Below are 21,398 nucleotides of genomic sequence, written 5' to 3' on the forward strand. Positions count from 1 at the left end.
TGTATACTGATAACCTGTGGAATGTAGAATTTCTCAAAGTTTTTTTAAATATAAAAAAATACCGTTTACTGAAACTTAATTGAACTCAAGCACAGATCTGCTTGATCTCACTTATTATTGCCTTCAACAAAGATATACTTATATCACTATAGAGATTCAATATTTTGGCAAGACAATATATCAGGCAGGACATCTAAGACATATCATAGATGAAAACATGATACCTCTAGAATCCTGTTATGCCATGTTAGCCTTCTGCTTTATTCTGTAATCACTTACATCCTATAAAATGGTGAATAAATACTATTGTATTATAAAATGAACAAATATAGAGCACAGCAAAACAGAGACATATGTGTTTATACAATAAACATAGGGTTAATATTAACAACACACGTATGGTGTCTCATTGGCATGAAATTCAACAAAGCAGATGCTTATATAACCTAGAAGAATGGTATTTCTCCACATGCAGAAATGCATTCACCTAACCACTCACTGCAGTCTTTATGACATGCAATACTAATTATTTATACATAATGCATAAAGTCTGAGAGCTTAATACTCTGTTTTTCAATATTGTTTCTGAATATCAGGTGGTTTTACTGAAGGACTCTTGTCTTGTCCTACACGAGCGCACGCATGCGCGCCTACACAAGCCCATGCCTACACATGCGCCCTGACAGGCATCATTCACTGGCAACAGTAAAGATGTGCATGAAGTCACTACTACAAATAGCACAGTATTAAGTGTGGATAAAGCTGGTACATTTATTCCAGACAAGTTTATATGCACTGTCAGTGTCAATACGGCTTCTGCTGACAAGGGACACTCCATTAACCTGATGCTTGATACAGGTTCAGCTGTTTCTATACTACCAAAGGATATTTTCTTGAAATACTAAAGATCCGCTTATTGCACCTGCCCTGAAACTGGTCAGTTTCCAAAAAAAAAAAAAAAAAAAAGGATCCAATCCCTGTACTTGGTTGCTTGCCAGTGACTGTACAATTTGAATCAAATACTGCAAAATGTGACTTTTACATTGTGAATAAGGGTACTGCTATACTTGGAAGGGATCTCTTTGCTGCATTAAACCTACAATTAGTTGATGGTCTCATTACTACAGCAAAAAAGAAAAACTTACACTCGCACACCCTGGCTGTCCAAACTCAAACGACTCCCAGGTGCTCGATGTTAGAGGGATTGGGCAACCTCAAAAACAGCGTAGACACAGAACACACCGGCACAACATGGGTAATTCTAGCAGGTATAACCTTGCTCGTTTATTGCGGATGCAACGTTTCGGGGCGTGACTTGAGAAAGGGGTCACGCCCCGAAACGTTGCATCCGCAATAAACGAGCAAGGTTATACTGTACCTGCTAGAATTACCCATGTTGTGCCGGTGTGTTCTGTGTCTACTCATTACTACAGCACCAGTGCCTGCCACACAGCCAGTGTCTAAAATTTCATCACAAAGCAACACGTCACTGGGCTGTGCAAAGAACTTTGTCCACAAACTTAAGTTGAGACCAGATGTAAAACCAGTACCATTTCCTGGATTCAGCATAGGAAAAACTTGCTATTGATATTGTCTGCCCTTTTACAGATGCTCCTATAGACTATAGATTTGCTATAACCTTGATAGACTATTACAGTAAATGGCCTGAAATTGCATGTGTTTCTCATATAACATCAGCTACAGTAATAACATTTCTGTCTAGTCTTCAGCAGAGAAGGTAATCCAAAGGCGTTAATATTAGGCAACGGACGACAGTTTGTCTCATATAAGTTTGAATCCTTTCTGAGAGAGAGGAATATTATGCATAGGAAATCTTCAGTGTATACCCACAAGCAAATGGAGATATTGAACTATTCAACAGAAGTCTGAAAGAAGCACTACAGACAGCAAATCTTCCTGGGTAATCTTGGAAAGTATCTACATAACTACAGAGCAACGTGCCATGCAACAACCCAATCATCTCCTGCTGAATTATTACATGGCAGACAGATGCGCACTAAGTTACATGTTGCAGACATCAAACTTCCACAAAATACTGTGCCTACAAAATTATCTACTGCTGACATTGTGAAACGTCAACAAGACAAACTGTGCATACTTCCTGGACAGCATAAAAGTAAAAGTGAAAGTTACTGTTGTGTAATGCCTGCATGTCTCTGCTTATAAAGCACTGTTTTACTCTACTCATCCTTGGCTACCCAAAACATACATATATATATATATATATATATATATATATATATATATATATATATATATATATATATATATATATATATATATTATTGTTTAATGCATTGCAATGTCATTGTTTGTTGTATTTAAGTATTATTGCAATTTTTTTAATTTTATGCAGTAAAAGAGTATATTGCTATTTAAAAAATTACACAGCTTTGGAATGATCAGGGTACATTTCACTACAGGTTGTACTTGTACTTCTATCTATCTATCATCTATCAATCTATCATCTATCTATCATCTATCTATCATCTATCTATCATCTATCACAAATTTTTTTTTATCATTTTTATGCTCCATTAAGGAATAATAAGCATGAGTTAAGAAAATAACGTTTTGCTAAGGGCGGCAAGAGCTTGTAATAAAATATATGTTGGTGTCATTGCATCTGTCATTCTAATACATATATTTGTTATGATACCAAAACACACATGATATATTTTTTAACGGGTTCCATATTTTTCCAATTTTTTATTTTATTTTATGTGGATCATTAAAAGTTACCAACAAATTGCACTACAGCTTTTTGTAGAATGTAAAACAATGTTTTGAACAATTGGACACATTCCTAACCATGCAGGTTCTGCAGGATATTAAATCACATTTGAAGTGTGATTGGGATTTAAAAATATATTTTTTTCATATAAATTTACAGAACAAATAGCTGGATCCCATGCTGTAGTTTTTAAAAGATGCTTGTTTCTGAGTCTTTTGCAGGAAGTTAGTGATTCTCGCTGACCATGGTTTGAATCCGATCAGAAAAAGTTGCATGAAACCAATAGGGTTTTACTTACCCAAACCATCCAAAAACATCAGTTTTGATCAGTCATAAAGTTTGAAGATGATAGCAAAAACACAATTTTTTTTCATAATCCAAACAGAACTCTTACTTCAGAAACACTTCAGTGCCTTTGAGTGGTCACACACTGATAATTCAGTAGAGGGATAAGATATTGCAACTGATGAAAAGTGATGAAAAAGAGGTGATGGAACACATGTATATAGGCATACACTCTTGCCCCCCATAATTTCTTGTCCACACAACATCAATGTCAATGCTGCAGTACAATAAAAAAAGAACACTATTGGGCATTGATTGTTGGACTGCCAATGAACAAGCAGTGATAGATGCAAGAGTTAAGGGAAGTTAAAGGAAATTTTTCTTAGTGAAACTAGTCCAAAGTTTGGAAAAAAGGCAATCATCAGGAATACTAATTTCCTTATATTTAGAGTACATATATAAATAATATATAAAAAGAGTTTGCGGGAGCACTATAAGGCTAAGTAAAATATATAAGTACAATGGAAGGGCAATTGATCTGGCCATAGTAGCTACAAGCATACAAAATAGATGGGATTGATAAATGCATGTTCCTGGTACATGTTCCATCAATAATTAAGTACAGTATCTGTGCAAATAATTTTCAGTAACAGGGGTTTTTGGTTACAAAGTTATGTAAGTACAAAATTGCCAATCCACAATGTGCATTAATCAATAAACAATTTTTTGTATGCTTGTAGCTAATTTGGTTAGATCAGTTTCACTTCCAGTTGGCCATCGCATCTCTTCTTTGTTACTTGTGAAATTCAATAGTTCTGAATGTATTATGGCATTGTAGCATGGTTAGAAAAATCATAGAAGGAAGGTATATACAGTACCTCTCAGAATCTTCTATGAAGCAACACAGGGGACTGTGAAAATGACACATATAAGGCATACTTAGGTACCAAACAACAATTTTATGAATATGACTGTAAACAACAAAGTAGAACATATATTTCGGGCATAAAGGATAAAAATCAAAGACTACAACAGGGAACAAAACAAATTGCTCAGTGCTTCCATGACTATTATCACAACTCGTATAACATCCAAAGCGTGCCAAACACGACCAAAGAAAGAGATAAAATTAAACAATTTATACAGACAGCTAATTTACCTCAATTAAGCAAAACCCAAGCACATCAATTAGATAAACCCTTTGCGGAATTAGAACTCCAACAAACGATAGAGGATCTTCCCAATAACAAAAGCCCCAGCCCTGATGCTATGGAGCATCATATTATAAAGTTTTGAAAGAGGAAATATGTAGGCACATATTGAAATATTGTAATCATTCCAGCGAAGATAATCCCTTCCCTCAACAAGCGAAAGAAGCCCACATCACAGTAATTCCCAAACCCAAGAAAGACCATCATATATGTGGGAACTATAGACCAAAAACACTCATCAATATAGATTTAAAATTTATGCCAAGATGATAGCAAATAGAATCAAAAAAATAATCCATTCCCTAATACATCAAGACCAGGCAGGGTTTGTTCCAGCAAGAGAAGGAAAGGACAATATCGCCAGGTTGATCTCCCTTATATATTCTGCCAAAAACAGAAAGTTACCAAGCATGCTTTTGACAACAGATGCGGAAAAAGCATTGTATAGGGTTTCCTGGGATTTCTTAAGACATACACTAATGGGCTTTGGTATAGAAGACCATACTATCAAAAAGATACTGGCACTATACCAAGGCCCAACAGCTAGAATTAGAATTAATGGCACCCTTTCTAATACAGTTAATATTCAGAATGGTACATGACAGGGCTGGCCGTTGTCGCCACTTCTCTTTATTTTGGTCATGGAGGTCCTATTATCTTACATTAAGGCGAATAAAGATATTACAGGGTTGAAGCTTGGGATGACAGAGCATAAATCCATTGCATTTGCTTACAATCTGCTGTTAGTTATAACCAAACCCCATATTTCCCTACCTAATGTATTACTCCTCCTTAGGCAGTTTGGAGAGGTCTCAAATTTCAAGATTACCCCTAACAAGTCCGAAGCACTGAGCATAAATTTACCAGAACAAGAGGTGAAAAGGATAAGCAGAATTTCCCCTTCCAATGGGCTGAGAAGACAGTTAAATATTTGGGAACAAACATACCGAATGAGCTGCATATATAAATCCATATTAAAAAATAAAGTAAATATTGTTTGTAAATCCATTTTAATAAACAGAAGCATTTTCCTCTATTAATATACCAAGTTAAGTAACATGAACTCTACACCAGAACAGCAACAATTTTCATTCACAATTACATTTTATTTTTTTATTGACAATAAGGTGTCTGGGTCACTTGTGGCAGAAGTCAGAATTCAGAAGCCCAAGAACACAACAAAAGCCCAAAAATGTAGTATTCAGAGGCTTAAAGAATTTGTTTTATTAAGAAAAGAAAAAAAGTTCAAGGCAGGCAGCAAGCAGAAAGGCAAATAGCTGCAGAATGTCTGTGGAGCTTTTCCTGCTCAAAGGGACATGCCAACCTAATCTGCATAGGTTCTTTGACAAAAACTGTATGTGGAGCAAGGGCTTTTGATGGGGTAAAAATGCCTGCTAAGATTTATATCTGCTTGTTCTTAATCTGACATCCTTCAGTTTGTTAGACAGCAGGCTACTACATAGACCCCATTATTCCAAGATTCAAAAGCCAGGTTGTGGAGATTGCCATGGCCCAACACAAAGGCACATTATAGTGGTCTGTACTACACATTATACCAAGTACAGGTATGGAATCTGTTATCTGGAAATCTGTTATCCAGAAAGCTCTAATTACTGAAAGGCCATCTCCCATAGACTCCATTTTATAAAAATATTCCAATTTTTAAAAAATGATTTTTCTTTTCTCTGTAATAATAAAATAGTACCTTGTACTTGATCCAAACTAAGACAATTAATCCTTATTGGAAGCACAAATTGCGTATTGAGTTTATTAAATGTTTACATGATTTTCTACTTGACTTAAAGAGGTGGTTCACTTTTATGGTAACTTTTAGTATGTTATAGAATGACTAATTCTTAGCAACTTTTCAATTGGTCTTCATTATTTATTTTTTATCGTTTATTGAATTGTTTGACTCTTTCCAGTTTTCAAATAGGGGTCACTGACCCCATCTAAACAATAAATGCTCTGTAAGGCTACAAATGTATTGCTATTGCTAGATTTTGTTACTCATCTTTCATCTTATTCAGACCCTCTCCTGTTCATACCCCAGTCTCTTATTCCATTTAGTGCCTGGTTGCTAGGGTAATTTTGACCTTAGCAACCAGATTGCTGAAAATGCAAACTGGAGAGCTGCAGAATAAAAAGCTAAATAACTCATAAACCACAAATGAACAACCCCTTTAAGGTATGAAGATCCAAATTATGGAAATATCCAGAAAGCCCCAGGTACTGAGCATTCTTGATAATAGTGTCAGGCACTGCTGGGATGCGAGCCAGGAACCTTTGGGTTTCTGGCTCTGCACCTTAACCATTGAGCCAGGTGTGCAGCCTGCAGGGTTGCTCACTATGGGGCAAATTTACTAAGCAATGAAAATTTGTCAGCGACGGCTTAGCAAACAACGCTCAGACAACGATCATTCACTAACATACAATGTTGCGTCCAGGGCGCTGAATGCTGACGAAGTTGCACTAAGGTTAGTTCGGCAAGCAGAGCTCAGTTGCGCTAGCGTTGGCTAATTTGCATACGGCGGAAAGTTAAAGTTGAATGGATGTATATATTGCAGCAAATACATTACACAAACCCAGGGAAGCTTAATAAAAGCAAATAGAGTTATTATAATGCCCTACACATGAGCCCAGTGTATAGTTTATGTGCCATATGTTCGGAAATGTAAGGGGGAAACCCGTTACCCCAAAAATTTGTGCGCTCTTTCGCAGCCTATCACCCTGAAAAAAGAAAACGACGCCAGCGTTTTTTGGGAAAATTTTCAACTAGATTTTGAGGAAGTTCTATCTACTCTATTGCACTACGCCTGGTCTGAGGTGGCGAAGGCAAGCAGGCCCGGATTTGCGGAAAGGCCGCATAGGCCCGGGCCTAGGGTGGCAAAAAATAGGGGCGGCATGCCGCCCAGCCATATTATGGGGACGTTCGTGTCCCCGTTCAACTACACCAGGCGCTGGTGTTTTTTCGCCGGTGCACTCGGAAGGCGGGTGCTAGGACCGGAAAAGAAATCCGGTGCTGAAGGCAAGTGTGGCGCAAGAGGTAACTTTCTGTAAAATTTGCAACTTAGTGAATTTGCGCAGTTACGTCCCTTCGCCAAAGCACAACTTTGCCTGGCGATTGAGTGCGAATGAGCTCCAGCGTCAGTCTCCTTTGCTAGCGAAATTATGCCTGCTCCCGTTAGTAAATCAGCGAAGTACCTAAATGACGTCACGCTGGCGAATTTTTGCCAGCATTAGTCACTTTGCCCTTTAGTAAATTTGCCCCTATATGTTACCTGGCCTTTGAAGCCCTATCCCAGCAGCAGCCTGATTGGTGGTTGGGGTTAGCCAATCAGGGCTGACCCTGCCCTATATAAAGCCAGTCCTCCTCACACTCCTTGCCTGAGCATTGGCTACCTACACTAGCACTGTGACACTGCCCCTAGCTAGAGGTTCATGCTTTAAACTCCTTTCCTTGTCTTTCCTTGTCTTGTCTTATCTTGAACCTTGCCTTGTTACCTTGCCTTGTTATCTTGCCTCATTCTGATCCTGTCTTGCCCTAACCTTAGTCTGCATTGTCCTTACCTGACCTTGCCTGTTCCTGCTTCCAGTTCTGTTCTGCCTTATACCTTGAATCTTGCTCTGCCCCTCGCTCCAATCCTAACCTTGCCTTGACCATACCTTGCCCTTTCTTTCCTTCTCCTATCTGTATCTCGTCTGCCTAGCCAGTCTTTCTGTGCCAGTTCTTCTGCTCCAGTTCTTCTGCTCCAGTCCTTCTGCTCCAGTCCTTCTGCTAACCTTTTCCCAGTCTGATCTGATTCTGCACCCTCTCCATCCTGTCCCCATCTATGCCCACACCATACTGACTCATCCAGTCTGTTCCTGTTCTACACCTGCTCCATCCCGCTCCTACCCAGTCTGCTCCTGTCCTGACTCCTCACCCTCATCTTCCTATCCAGTCTGATTCATCGCAATATTCACCATGTTCCTCCTTTCCCTTTACGTGTTCTGTGGGCACAGACAGTCCCTGCCTAAGGGGCAAATTCACTAAGATGCGAAGTTGCGCACAGGGGTATCGTAAGGTTGCGAAGTTGCGCTAGCGTTGATTCGCTATATAAAGGGAAGTTACGCTAGCGAAGGCTAATTTGCATACGGCGCGAAATTCAAATTTCAATGGAGGAACACGTATCTGCACTACAAATGCCTAGAAAACCTTCAAATCAGCAAATAAAAATTTTATTTTGCCCTACACATGTGCCCACTGTCTAGGTAAGTTGCCATGAGTCAGGAAATGTAGGGGGGAGGAAGGGGAGCCCCAAAATTTTTTCGATCTTTTTCAGCCTATCACCCATCATGTAGAAAACACGCCAGCGTTTTTTTGGGACTTAGAAAAAAAATGGACTTTTTTTTAAACAATCCCTATCTACTCTATTGCGCTTCGCCAGGTCTGAGGTGGCGAAGGAAGTCTAGCGTAAAAGGTAGCGTTCAGCAAGTTAGTGAATTTGCGTAGTTTCGTCGCTAGTGAAAATTCGCCTGGCTTAAGGTTGCGAAGTAACACTAGCGAAACTACGCCAGCGTTCGTTAGTGAATTTGCGCAGTAGCGAAAATGCCAAACGCTAGCGAATTAACGCTAGCGTTCGGCGCTTTGCGGCTTAGTGAATTTGCCCCTAAATGTCTCACCTTCCTTCTCTACATCCACAGCGCCCCCTACCTAACTCTTGACAACCCTCTTGCGAGGGTTGAGTTACCTTTACCACTGCCAATACTCCAGGCACCAATGAGGGGGGCACCCACGAGGGTGGCTTTGCCTGTATCATGGCCAGAACCTTGGGCACTCATGAAGGTGGCTCTACCCACAGCATTACCTCTGAGTTGGGCACCAGCAAGGGGGGATTTGCCAGTATCACAGAACCCCGGGCACCCACAAAGGTGCTTCTGCCCGTACCACGCTGCAATGTTTCAAGTGATACCCCACTCTTTGTACAGATCCCATACTGTACCTGTACAATAGAACATTAACTCAGAACAGAAATATGTGTACAGATTATTTTCACTTACTATTTTTGAGCTGTATTAGATTTTTGTTTCTTGTTTCCAAGATTGTTGAGCATACATTCTTGCAACATTGGACCAGATTCAAATAGTTGTGATCACTTGGGAGCTTATGAGTGTGATTCAATATGAGTAGAATGTTTTTTTTCTAATTCAGTTCCAGTTTGTCTCATAGACTTCAATAGAGTTTTCATGAGATAAACAGTGAAACAAGTTTTTTTTTTGCAAATTGCATCTGGCTCTATAGGACAGTCTGAGATTAAATAAGGAGATACAGTCATCTGGCCCTTTATTGTTAGCAGACATGTTGTCAGAATTTGCCTGAATTGTTACCACGCACCTGTCCTAGGCAGCTTTAAAGTATCAAAGAGAAATTTTAACCCATATGAAAATCAGTACAAGGAAAGTTCTTTGCTCTAGGAATCAAATTAACATCAGATACCTCTATGCATTCAAAACATATCTTTATATGCAATTATATATTCTAGAGCACCTCATCATGCATTTAAGAAGAAGTAAATTACTGGGTCAGTCTTTAGCAGGAGAATAGAATTAAAGCATACAAGAACAGATAAATACTAGAATTAAAGACGTAACTTCACGGTCTAAAATACAAAGGAGAGGGAAAGAATAAAACAAAAGAGAGTCCATGTATGATTTAGTTGCAATGCTAGGCACCTAAATCAGCCTAAAATTGTGCCAGATATTGCCTTTGTATGTTACACCTGTAGGTGTTCCTACTTGTGCCAACTTACTTTACTTGAACTTGTTATTGATGCTGCCTGCTCAGAAACGCCCACTTCAACAGTGGTATAAATGTGTTCCTGATATGAGTGTTGCTCATGTATTGTTGAATAAGGCACACACTGAATAACATTAGATTTTTGGTTGTAGAACAGTTCCACATTAAGAAATCTGAACTCACCTGTTTTGGGATCAACTGAAAAATATGGCTGCCCTTGAAGAATACTATAAACAACCCTTGCACTGTTTCCATATGTAGGGTCATCTCCATCTGTAGCTGTCACCTGAATAACTGAGGTACCTAGACAAAAAGGAATATAACAAAACAAATTATGGATTCTAATGTATCACCAATATCACTTTTAGCTCATATAAAATGATTAAGGGGGTTATTTACTAAAATCCTATTTTATCTCATTTGTTAAATAAAAAAAGCTCAACCAAACTCCTATCCCTGATGTTGCCTTATTTATCATTAAAATAACTAGAATCAATTGGATTGAGAAAAATCAGAAATTGCTCATTTTTTTTCTGGGTTTTTCCTGAAAACCCAGCAAAGAGCATGATCAGGGGTGCTTCGCCAATGAGGTGAGTTGAGGCTGTCGCCTCAGGCGGCAGTGCCCCACTAGGTACCAGGGGCAGCAAAAATGCTGCTCCTGGTACTTTAAGAGCGAATTACTGGGGGAGGGGGGGGGGGCAGCAGCAACTGCTGCTGGCTCAGGCAGCGGAGGGGCCAGGATCGAGCCTGAGCATGATGTATTCAAATTGGGATAGGGACATCTACCATTGACTTGTACATGACCTCTACAGGTTTGAGATGTTGGATTTTCAGATTCTGGATTTTTGCAGCAGTGTGGTATAATAAATCTCGAATAAAAAATCCTTTTCCTTGAAAAATTCAAGTTTTTGCCCCAAAAATCCCGACCATAAAAAAATTGAGGTTTAATAAAAAAAATACCCTTAATACCAAGTTACAAACTTAATAGATAATGTAATAGATGTAATAACAATTCACAAAGAGAAACATTTTCACAAATAATAAGTTTGTTTTCCACAATGAAATATTATTCACTAGACTTATTTCAATGTGAATTGTAATGGTACATTGCACACTTTTAGACATGCTTTGAGGTACATAATCTTTTGGAACAAAATAAAACTTTTTTCAGTAAGAAGTTGTATTATAAACACTGTGCACTGGCGCAAACTCTAAAATTCTCAATCTTTCTTCCACTGTCAGCGATTGTTAAACAGTTTCTGAGTTTGCAAAAGCTACATTAATTTTACGCAAAGAAAAATTTGTTCATACAGAGGCATCCATTTTTGCATTGCCAACAATACGATATTCATTTTCATTAATTATTAATGAAGGGTTATATATTCCATATTCTGCTAAACTTTTTATTCAATCATCAGTCACCCAATCATGTATACTGTATATCACTCTACTCAATTTACTAATCATGAAGTGTGTAAACCATTAAATAAGGTTACATGCCAGGGTGCAGGAGTCTATATATTCTCCCATGTCATTACCTAGTAACTTAAACACTGCATATTATTCAGGCGTCCTGTTTTAACACAATATTTAGGGGGTTATTTATTAAACCCCCCCCCCCAAATTGCAATAAAAGGATTAATATCAGCAGAATACCATGTAATTAATAACACACAGTGATATTTCACACATCAACATAAATTTGACTAAATTACAAGGACATCCATTAAACCTCTTCTGTTCTGAAGACAGGGCACTTAGTTATTTATATAAAGTGTGTATCTTTCCAAACACCTCTATACCATTATTTCAAACTTGCTTATGTTGCAAATGTAATCCAAAGTACAATTACCTATTAATTCATTTCAATGGATTAATTAACAGTTGTCTATATACATTTAGAAATTTTAACAAGACATACTAAAATATAAAACACTATGATAGCTTGATAATAATGGCCTTTAAGCAATTTATTTTATGTGCAACATTAGAATTTAGAACTAAATAATTAATAGTTGAAGTCAATATGGGTCTTTACAACAAAGTGCAGGGCAGGGTGCAAAGTGCAAAAAAGAGACAAAGTGATGTGTTTTTTGCACTTTCTGTCCTGCCAGACATGGGAGTGCAGAGACCTGTGTGTACTAGTGATGGGCGAATTCCCGCGATTCAGCGCCGGCGAATAAATTCGTGCAGGGGCGCTTCACCAATGAGGCGACTTGAGCCTTTTGCCTCAAGATCATTTGGGATGCACAGTGTTACAGTGAATAAAAGAGGATAACCAATTGGCATGTTGATGAGGAGAAACTCTTTCCAAAAATAATGGAACAAGAACTAGCCAAAAATGATTCAAACAGTTGGGTCGCCCCTCTACCTTTAAGATTTAGAGATAACAATCCTTCCAAGGACATCACAGAGTACCGTACGAGGGTGCACATCTTTGGCAACAGTCCTTCACCTGCAGTTGCGATCTATGGACTCAGACGCTCTGCTCAAGAAAGTGAGGTAGAGTATGGGTCAGATGTCAGGCAATTAGTAGAAAAAGACTTCTATATAGATGACTGCTTAAAATCGATACCTTCAAACGAAGCTGCAATCAGTCTTCTCAAAAGAGCGCAGGAAGCACTTGCCTGCTCCAACCTCAGGCTTCACAAAATAGCTTCTGACAACAAAGTAGTGATGGAAGCCTTCTCTTCACAAGACCATTCAAATGATCTAAGAGACTTAGACTTGGGAGCTGACGCTTTACCCGCGCAACGGAGCCTCTAGCTTCTGTGGGACTTAAAGTCTGATACCTTTGCCTTCCAAGTAAACAGGGAAGAGAAACCCTTCACTCGTAGAGGTGTCCTGGTCACAATAAATAGCCTGTGTGATCCTTCAGGATTCACTGCTCCTGTCACCATGCAAGGTAAAGCACTTCTAAGAGACTTAACCCTTGAAACATCCGATTGGGACACCCCACTAGCTCCTGACAAAAAGACTTTGTGGACAGATTGGAGTTCTCTAGCAACTTTTTCCAATCTTTGTGTTACACGTCCATATGCCCCAATACCTTCTACAGAGGTACAAAGCCAAAAACTTTGTGTATTCTCTCATGTTTCTGTCAAAGCCATAGCTGCTGTATCATACTTCAAAACTGTGGACAACTATGGACAATGTCACATTACATTTGTTATGGGTAAGGCAAAACTGGCACCAATTCCTGAACACACTATACCCAGACTAGAACTTTGTGCTGCCGTTCTAGCGGTAGAGCTATCTGAGTTCATCACAACTGAGACAGGCACAGAGCTCAAAGAGACTGTATTCTATACCGACTACAATCCTGCAGACCACGCAACCGAAGCTGTTGCAGCAAGTCAGCTTAAAGATACAACTTGCTTCACAGGACCCACATTCCTTTGCACCACAAGAAACAAACCTGTCCCTAAAGACAGCATTTTGAGGAAGCCTCACTCATTCCTCAACCAAACTGGACTAATGAGAGTAGGAGGCCATCTTGCGAACACCTTATGGGAAAGATGGAGAAAGCAATACATCTCCACTTTCCAGCCACTTTGCAAATGACAAACTACCAAACCCAACCTCAAACCTGGAAAAGTTTTCTGTTGAAACAATCTGTCAATCACAGAGAAAGAAATGGCACTTGGGTCTTGTCACTAAAACACTTAACTTTGTGAATTCAAAGCGAGCGTGGGAGCTGCTAAGCGAGTGTTGCATGTGACTAAGTGTTGCATGTGAATTAAGTGTTAAGCAGCGTTAAAAACCTTAAGGCATTTGTGAGGAATTGCATTTGGGAGACTGTAAGTACCCAGTGTAAATATGAGTGCGAGTGTGTTTGCTGGTATTACTCAGTGTGTGTCTTGTCACATGTATGTGGTGTTGGAGCAGCAGTTCCATGCAGTATTTACATGTAAGAGATGTTGGTGGGTTTTCATCTTGGAATCTGAACTGCAGACTCTAAGGGGTGAACTTGCAGCACTGAGAGCAGTGGCAAACAAGGGGGAGGAAAGGAGGCTCACAGAGCAACCACTGGCAGGGGCTAGTGGAGTGGGGGGAGGAGAAGGGGCAGTGGAGGCTAATGAGGGAGGAAGGTTTGTGACAGTCAGGAGGGGACGTAGGGGAAAGATGGGTAGGGGGCTGGTCCACAGCTTGTCCAAAACAGCAAATTTGCCATTTTGGCTGAAGATGTTGGTGAGGAAAAATCTGAACTGGCATGTATGGAGCAGACTAACTCTCAGAGCACCCTGGGAGGCAGTGGTTCTAATACGGGTGGTGGGGGGAGTGCAAGGAAGGAAAGGCAGGCAGAGCCGGGCCAACCCGGCCAGGCGCCCTAGGCAACCTGGCGGGCACGGCGCCGGCTCAGTGTGCGTGAAACTGCGCATGCGCGAAATTACGCTCCAGCGCGCATGCGCGAAATGGTGTTCGCGCATGCGCGAAATGGTGTTCGCGCATGCGCAGAGGTGCATTTCCGTTAAAGTTACACTAGGCAGTCTGGGAGAGACGGGACCGGACACGGGGTAGGCGACAGAGCAGGTACGTGCCTACTCTGCCTACCCATAGTTCCGGCCCTGAAGGCAGGTTTTAGTTATAGAGGATTCAATTATTAGAAAGGTTGATAGGGTAATCTGTCGTAAGGCCCCTACATGCCGAACAGTCTGCTGCTTGCTTGGTGCTAGGGCTCGGCATGTGGTGGAACGAGTGGACATTATTGGGATGGGCTGGGGAAGACCAAGCTGTCTTGGTACACATAGGTACTAATGACAAAGTTAGAGGAGGTGGTGAAGTCCTCAAGAACGATTTTAAAAAAACTAGGTGTAAAGTTGAGGGTGAGAACTTCCAAGGTAATTTTCTTAGAGATATTACCTGAGCCACGAGCAACGCTAAGAAGACAGCGGGAGCGTAGGGAGATTAATGCGTGGCTGAGAGAATGGTGTAGGGAGGAGAGTTTTGGGTTTTTGGAGAATTGGGCTGATTTCTCAGTCGGCTACAGGCTCTTTGCTAGGGATGGGCTGCACCTCAATGATGATGGTGCAGCTGTTTTGGGAGAGAAGATGGCTAGAGGGTTGGAGGAGATTTTAAACTACGCATGGGGGGAGAGTTCAGTAAAAGATTCAGTGGAAAATGGAGGGATAATTTGGCTAGGGGTACTGTTAAAGGACCAGTAACACTAAATTTTTTTTCCCCAAAATTCGTTAGTATAGAACAAAAAATAAACACCAAGGCAAATAAAACTTTTAAATTGCAAAGCCTTTATTAAGAGATAACTTACCAAAACTCCACTTCCTGTCCTCTTCTAAAACGGCGAAACGGCGACCATCCATGCAGCGGCGTTCAACTTCTCCTCCCTGGCTATTCTAGTGACAGTATGTGAAGAGGAGGCAGTGGTCCGCTCTGCAGCGCTTCCCCTATTCCCAGCAATCGGACTTTGACTCCAGCCTTTCCTCCTCCGACGAGGAAGAAGAAGAGGAGGAGGGCAGCCTCTGCCTCTCCAGCGGCAAATGCTGTCTGCAGAATGGTAGTAATAGTAGGCGGCAGGCGCACCGATCTGCTGAAGAATGTCCCCAGGACTACAGTGCACAAGCGCATGGACGAACCACTTGTTCCCCGTCAATGTGCCCATCTGAGTGTGCCTGGGGCTGGCAGTCCCAGCTGCTGCAGAAGAAGCCGGCGATTTTAGACTCCGGTTGCTGCAGAATCCATGGATGAGGTGGGAGCGCTGAACCATTGATGCGCTACGATTGCGGGTAGGACTACAGTGCACAAGCGAAGTGAAGACGAACCAGTGCTACGTGGAGGAGCTGCGCACACTCAAGGCTTTCGATGCGGCTAAGTGCACTCTCCAAGTGCACAGTTCCTGCAAACCTTGGCTTTGCGTTCCGCACCGCCTTTGAGCCGGGAGTGCTACCGGCTCGTTTTTATTTTTACTAAATACACTGGCCACTGCTACCCGCAATCGTAGCGCATCGACGGGTAGCAAGTGGTTCAGCGCTCCCACATCATCCATGGATTCTGCAGCAACCGGAGTCTAAAATCGCCGGCTTCTTCTGCAGCAGCTGGGACTGCCAGCCCCAGGCACACTCAGATGGGCACATCGACGGGGAACAAGTGGTTCGTCCATGCGCTTGTGCACTGTAGTCCTGGGGATATTCTTCAGCAGATCGGTGCGCCTGCCGCCTACTATTACTACCATTCTGCAGACAGCACTTGCCGCTGGAGAGGCAGAGGCTGCCCTCCTCCTCTTCTTCTTCCTCGTCGGAGGAGGAAAGGCTGGAGTCAAAGTCCGACTGCTGGGAATAGGGGAAGCGCTGCAGAGCGGACCACTGCCTCCTCTTCACATACTGTCACTAGAATAGCCAGGGAGGAGAAGTTGAACGCCGCTGCATGGATGGTCGCCCTTTCGCCGTTTTAGAAGAGGACAGGAAGTGGAGTTTTGGTAAGTTATCTCTTAATAAAGGCTTTGCAATTTAAAAGTTTTATTTGCCTTGGTGTTTATTTTTCGTTCTATACTAACGAATTTTGGGGAAAAAAAATTTAGTGTTACTGGTCCTTTAAGGATAAGGCGGACCACATGTCATATGTTCAATATGGTCCCAGTATTAAATGCAAATGCAAGGAGTCTGACTGGCAAAATGGAAGATCTGAAGGGAAAATATGATGTGATTGGTGTGGCTGAAACATGACTGAATGAGTCACATGACTAGGCAGTTAATATCAGTGGCTATACTTTGTTTCGGAGGGACAGAGGCAATAGAAAAGGAGGAGGGGTATGTCTGTTTGTTAGGCAGGATTTAAAAGCTTATATAAAGGAGGAGGTTATTTTAGAAAATGAGGGGGCAGAAGTCTTATGGGTGGAGTTCTTCACCAATAGTAAAGAGTCCAGCAAATTAATTGTAGGTGTGTGCTATAGACCCCCTAATGTAAGTGACGAGGAGGAGGCTAAGCTCCTAATGCAAATAGAAAAGGCTGCTAGTTTGGGTAAAGTAATGATGATGTGGGATTTTAATTACCCAGACTTGATCAGTTAATGGGAACAAGTTTACAAACTTGTTGCATGAAAATGTTATGGCACATGTTGTTGAGGAGCCTACCAGAAAAAATGCTATTCTGGATCTAGTGATCTCAAATGACCCAGAACTTATAGCAAATGTGAAAGTCATTGAACTGCTGGGTAATAGTGACCATAATGTTATATAATTTAATGTCTGGTGCAAAAAACAAATATATACTGGGGCAACAAAAACCATGAATTTTGGAAAAGCTAAGTTTACTGCCTTGAGGGCTGCCCTATAGAGCATTGATTGGGGCATTAAGTTTTCAGCTAAAAACACAGAACAGAAATGGTTGTCATTTAAAATGATATTAAATCATTACTGTTCTCAATTTATTCCCTTGAGGAGTAAATGTAGAATCTCTAAGATTCATCCTATGTGGCTTAATACAGAAGTAAAGAAGTTAATAGGAAAGAAGAGAAAGGCTTTTAAAAATTACAAATCTGTTGGGACAGAAGCTGCATTTAATGAATATAAAAACTGTAATAAATGTTGTAAACCAGCAATCCGTAAGGAAAAATAAAGGAAATGAAGAGTTAATTGTGGTGGAGGTGAAAACTAACCCTAAAAAGTTTTTAAATATATTAATAGTAAAAAGATGCAGGTTGAGAGTGTTGCTCCATTAAATAACGGTACCAGTATGGTTGTAACAGATACAGAAAAGGCATATGTGCTAAATCAGTTCTTTTCATCAGTGTATACAATAGAGGAGTCTGAGTTCCCAGGCTCACTTTATAGCTGCATTAATGGCTCAGCTCAATCTAGTCAGTGGCTGACTCAGGATATGATTCATAAAGCTTTAATAAAAATTTATGTAAACAAGGCTCTTGATGGCATACACCACCGGTTTCTAAGAGAGCTTAGTTCAGTTTTAGACCAGCCCCTATTTCTGATTTTCTCAGATTCTCTCTCTCTCTCTCTCTCTCTCTCTCTCTCTCTCTCTCTCTCTCTCTCTCTCTCTCTCTCTCTCTCTCTCTCTCTCTCGTGTATGGTGCCTATGGATTGGAGAAAAGCTGATGTTATTCCAATATTTAAAAAGGGATTACAGTCTCAGCCTGGCAATTATAAGACAGTAAATTTGACATCTGTGGTGGGAAAATTATTTGAAGGCTTGTTAAGGGATCACATTCAAAAATTTGTCCTAGTCAATGGCATTATGAGCAGCAATCAGCATGGCGTTATGAAGGATAGGTCATGTCCGACAAATTTGATTGCTTTTTATGATGAGGTAAGTAAGATGCTGGACAGTGGGGGGGCAGTGGATGTGATCTATTTGGATTTTGCCAAAGCGTTTGATACTGTGCCTCACAAACGATTGCTTTCCAAACTAAGGTCTGTTGGGCTTAATGAAGTCATTTGCACATGGATAGGAAACTGGCTACAGGATCAGGTACAGAGGGTGGTTGGAGTAAGGTTCTTAGTGGGGTCCCTCTGGCAGGGCCGGGACTAGGGGTAGGCAGAGTAGGCACGTGCCTATGGCGCAAAGCTGGAAGGGCACCAGGCACGCACCTTCTCTGCCTCTCTTACCTCTAGTCCGGTCCCCTCTCTGGCCAGCTTGTTAGTTTGTGCATGCGCGCTGTGCCTTTCACACCATCTCATGCTTTCACGCATGCACGCACAACAGGTTATTTTGCACATGTGAGTGCACACGTTTTTCTGCGCGCACCAGGTTTTCTGTGCATAAGCTTCTGGGGCACTCTAACCATCCGGGCTGCCTAGGGCGTCTGCCCAGGCTGGCCCGGCACTGCCCTCATGGCTCGGTATTGGGTCCACTTTTATTTAACTTGTTCATTAATGACTTAGGGGAGGGTATTGTAAGTAATGTATCAGTGTTTGCAGACACAAAACTATCCAGCCCAATTAATTCCATCCAGGATGTGGCATCCTTGCAACACGATCTTGACAAACTGGCAATCTGGGCAGCTAAGTGGCAAATGAGATTCAATGTTGATAAATGTAAAGTCATGCACCTGGGATGTAAGAATATCCAAGCCACTTATACCCTTAATGGGACTGCACTAAACAAATCCATTATGGAAAAGGACCTTGGAGTCCTTGTAGATGATAAACTTGGCTGTAGCAAGCAATGCCAGTCAGCAGCATCAAGGGCAAATAAGGTCTTGAGCTGTATTAAAAGGGGCATAGAGTAACAGGAGGAGGGGGTCATTCTTCCACTCTATAGAGCACTTGTAAGGCCCCATCTAGAATATGCCATACAGTTTTGGTCTCCATCACTCAAACAGGACATTATTGTATTAGAGACGGTACAGAGAAGGGCAACTAGGCTGGTAAAAGGTATGAAAAATCTTAGCTATGAGGAAAGACTGGCCAAATTGGGGATGTTCACACTGGAGAAGAGGCTCTTAAGGGGTGATATGATAACTATGTATAAATATATAAGGGGATCATATTATAATCTCTCTAATGCTTTATTTACCAGTAGGTCTTTCCAGCTGACACAAGGTCATCCATTCCGATTAGAAGAAAAGAGGTTCTGCCTAAATATTCGGAAGGGGTTTTTTACAGTGAGAGCTGTAAAGATGTGGAATTCTCTCCCTGAATCAGTTGTACAGGCTGATACATTAGATAGCTTTAAGAAGGGGTTGGATTGCTTTTTAGCAAGTGAGGGAATACAGGGTTATGGGAGATTGCTCATAGATTGGAGATTGCTTCAGATGGTTTTTTTTTTGCCTTCCTCTGGATCAACTAGCAGTTAGGCAGATAAAAAAAAACAAAAAAAAAACTAAAAGGTTGAACTTGATGGATGTGTGTCTTTTTTTCAACCTTACACACTATGTTACTTCCAAGTGAGGATGGGAGAGTCCTTAAGTTGAGGTCAAGACCTCCAAACAAAGAGAAACCAAATTGTTCCTCAGACCAGTGCTGAACTGACTTTACTGTTGTCTCCTGAGGAATAAAGTGGTGGCATCCATAGACACCAGACGGGAGTGTCATGTCTCCAGCATAAGCTGTCATCATGCTGTTACATTTCATCACTCATCTGCGATGGATTCCCTCTGCTGGAGGCTTGCTGTAATTGCGCAAGGCCATTTCCTTTATTGAATTTACACCTCCATAAGGCCTATGGCAGAATCTAAACTAATCAGGCTACCATACTCCCACCATGCGACCTAGAGCAATGCCTTGTGGCAGCCAGGACTCCATTTCACAGACAATGCTGCTGGAAGAAGCACACAGTTCTGCATTTCCCTTTTTGATAGAATCGCTGGTAAGCAAATAGTTACACCAAAACACCTCCACAACGGACAGCACAGCACATGTTCATTTTCATGTTTTTATATAGTTCATTGCAAGCATACTTATTATATTTTCTGCTGTTTGTATTACAGTTTCACCTCTATTCCACTTGCTTATCCAGTAAAATCTACAGACTCCAAGCTTAGTCTCTTTATTGAATTGTGGGGAGGTTTAGCTGCATGTCGAACTACACACTGCCCCAGGGTAACACGTAGGAAGGACAGAACACTACCCCTAAACACGTGTGTGTGTGTGTTTGTGTGTGTGTGTCTTTTGATTGGTCTTTATGCCACTTCTCAAGTTTGATTTGGAGTACATTTCTGGAAAATTATCTGAAAAACAGAGATAGCAAATTATTAAAAATTATTTTAAGTTACTAACATAAACTCACAGAGGCTCATTTATAGACTTCGTACAACGCATAATGATTTGTACAGTGAACATATTTTGCCCTAAGTATGTTTATATTTGTAAATCTCAACAACGTTTATGTATTTAATGTGCAAACATAATTTGTTCACAAATTTGTCAATTTGTTCACATAATGTGAATTTGTATTTGCTCTGTGATTATCCTCAAGAGCTTTTTAAATATGGCATAATCACAAATTGTGAACATATATGCACACTTTGCATTCAAATTACACTACAATTTTGGTGGCACAAAATTGCAAATTTATATTGTGAGATTTCTGAATGACCCAGATCCTGACCCAGTTTTTAAATATTTTAAAAAAAAACTTACCTTTATTAAGACCAATATCATTCACTAGTAAGAATTATAATACTGTACTGCTACATTATTTTATCATATTAATTATATATTAAAAATTATGAAGAAAGCTATTTGTGTTAACTATTTGGTCATGGCAGCTCTAGAATTGTACTATTCTTGACGTTCATGTACAGGTAAATGTATACAATTTGGACATCATATTACATACTGTGCACACCTTGCATGTATGGTTATTATATTATATGGAATTGGGCCTTTGTTCTTAAAAAAAACCAAATAACTAAACAATTTATGATTTCATGCTTTTCTGCAAGAGTCTGTACAAT

General features: G+C 40.6%; 1 protein-coding gene across 2 annotated transcripts in view; it reads right to left on the reverse strand.

Moving 5' to 3' along the window:
* Nucleotides 1–21,398, reverse strand: part of LOC108705572 (cadherin-18-like) — a 385,765-nt gene that overhangs the window by 129,711 nt on the left and 234,656 nt on the right. For both annotated transcript variants that reach the window (XM_041566239.1, XM_041566240.1), the window contains exon 4: nt 10,214–10,333. In XM_041566239.1, coding sequence (XP_041422173.1) covers nt 10,214–10,333 — 120 coding nt within the window. The remainder of the gene's footprint in view (nt 1–10,213; nt 10,334–21,398) is intronic.

The sequence above is a fragment of the Xenopus laevis genome, chromosome 6L, assembly GCF_017654675.1.
Source record: "Xenopus laevis strain J_2021 chromosome 6L, Xenopus_laevis_v10.1, whole genome shotgun sequence".
Lineage (NCBI taxonomy): Eukaryota > Metazoa > Chordata > Amphibia > Anura > Pipidae > Xenopus > Xenopus laevis.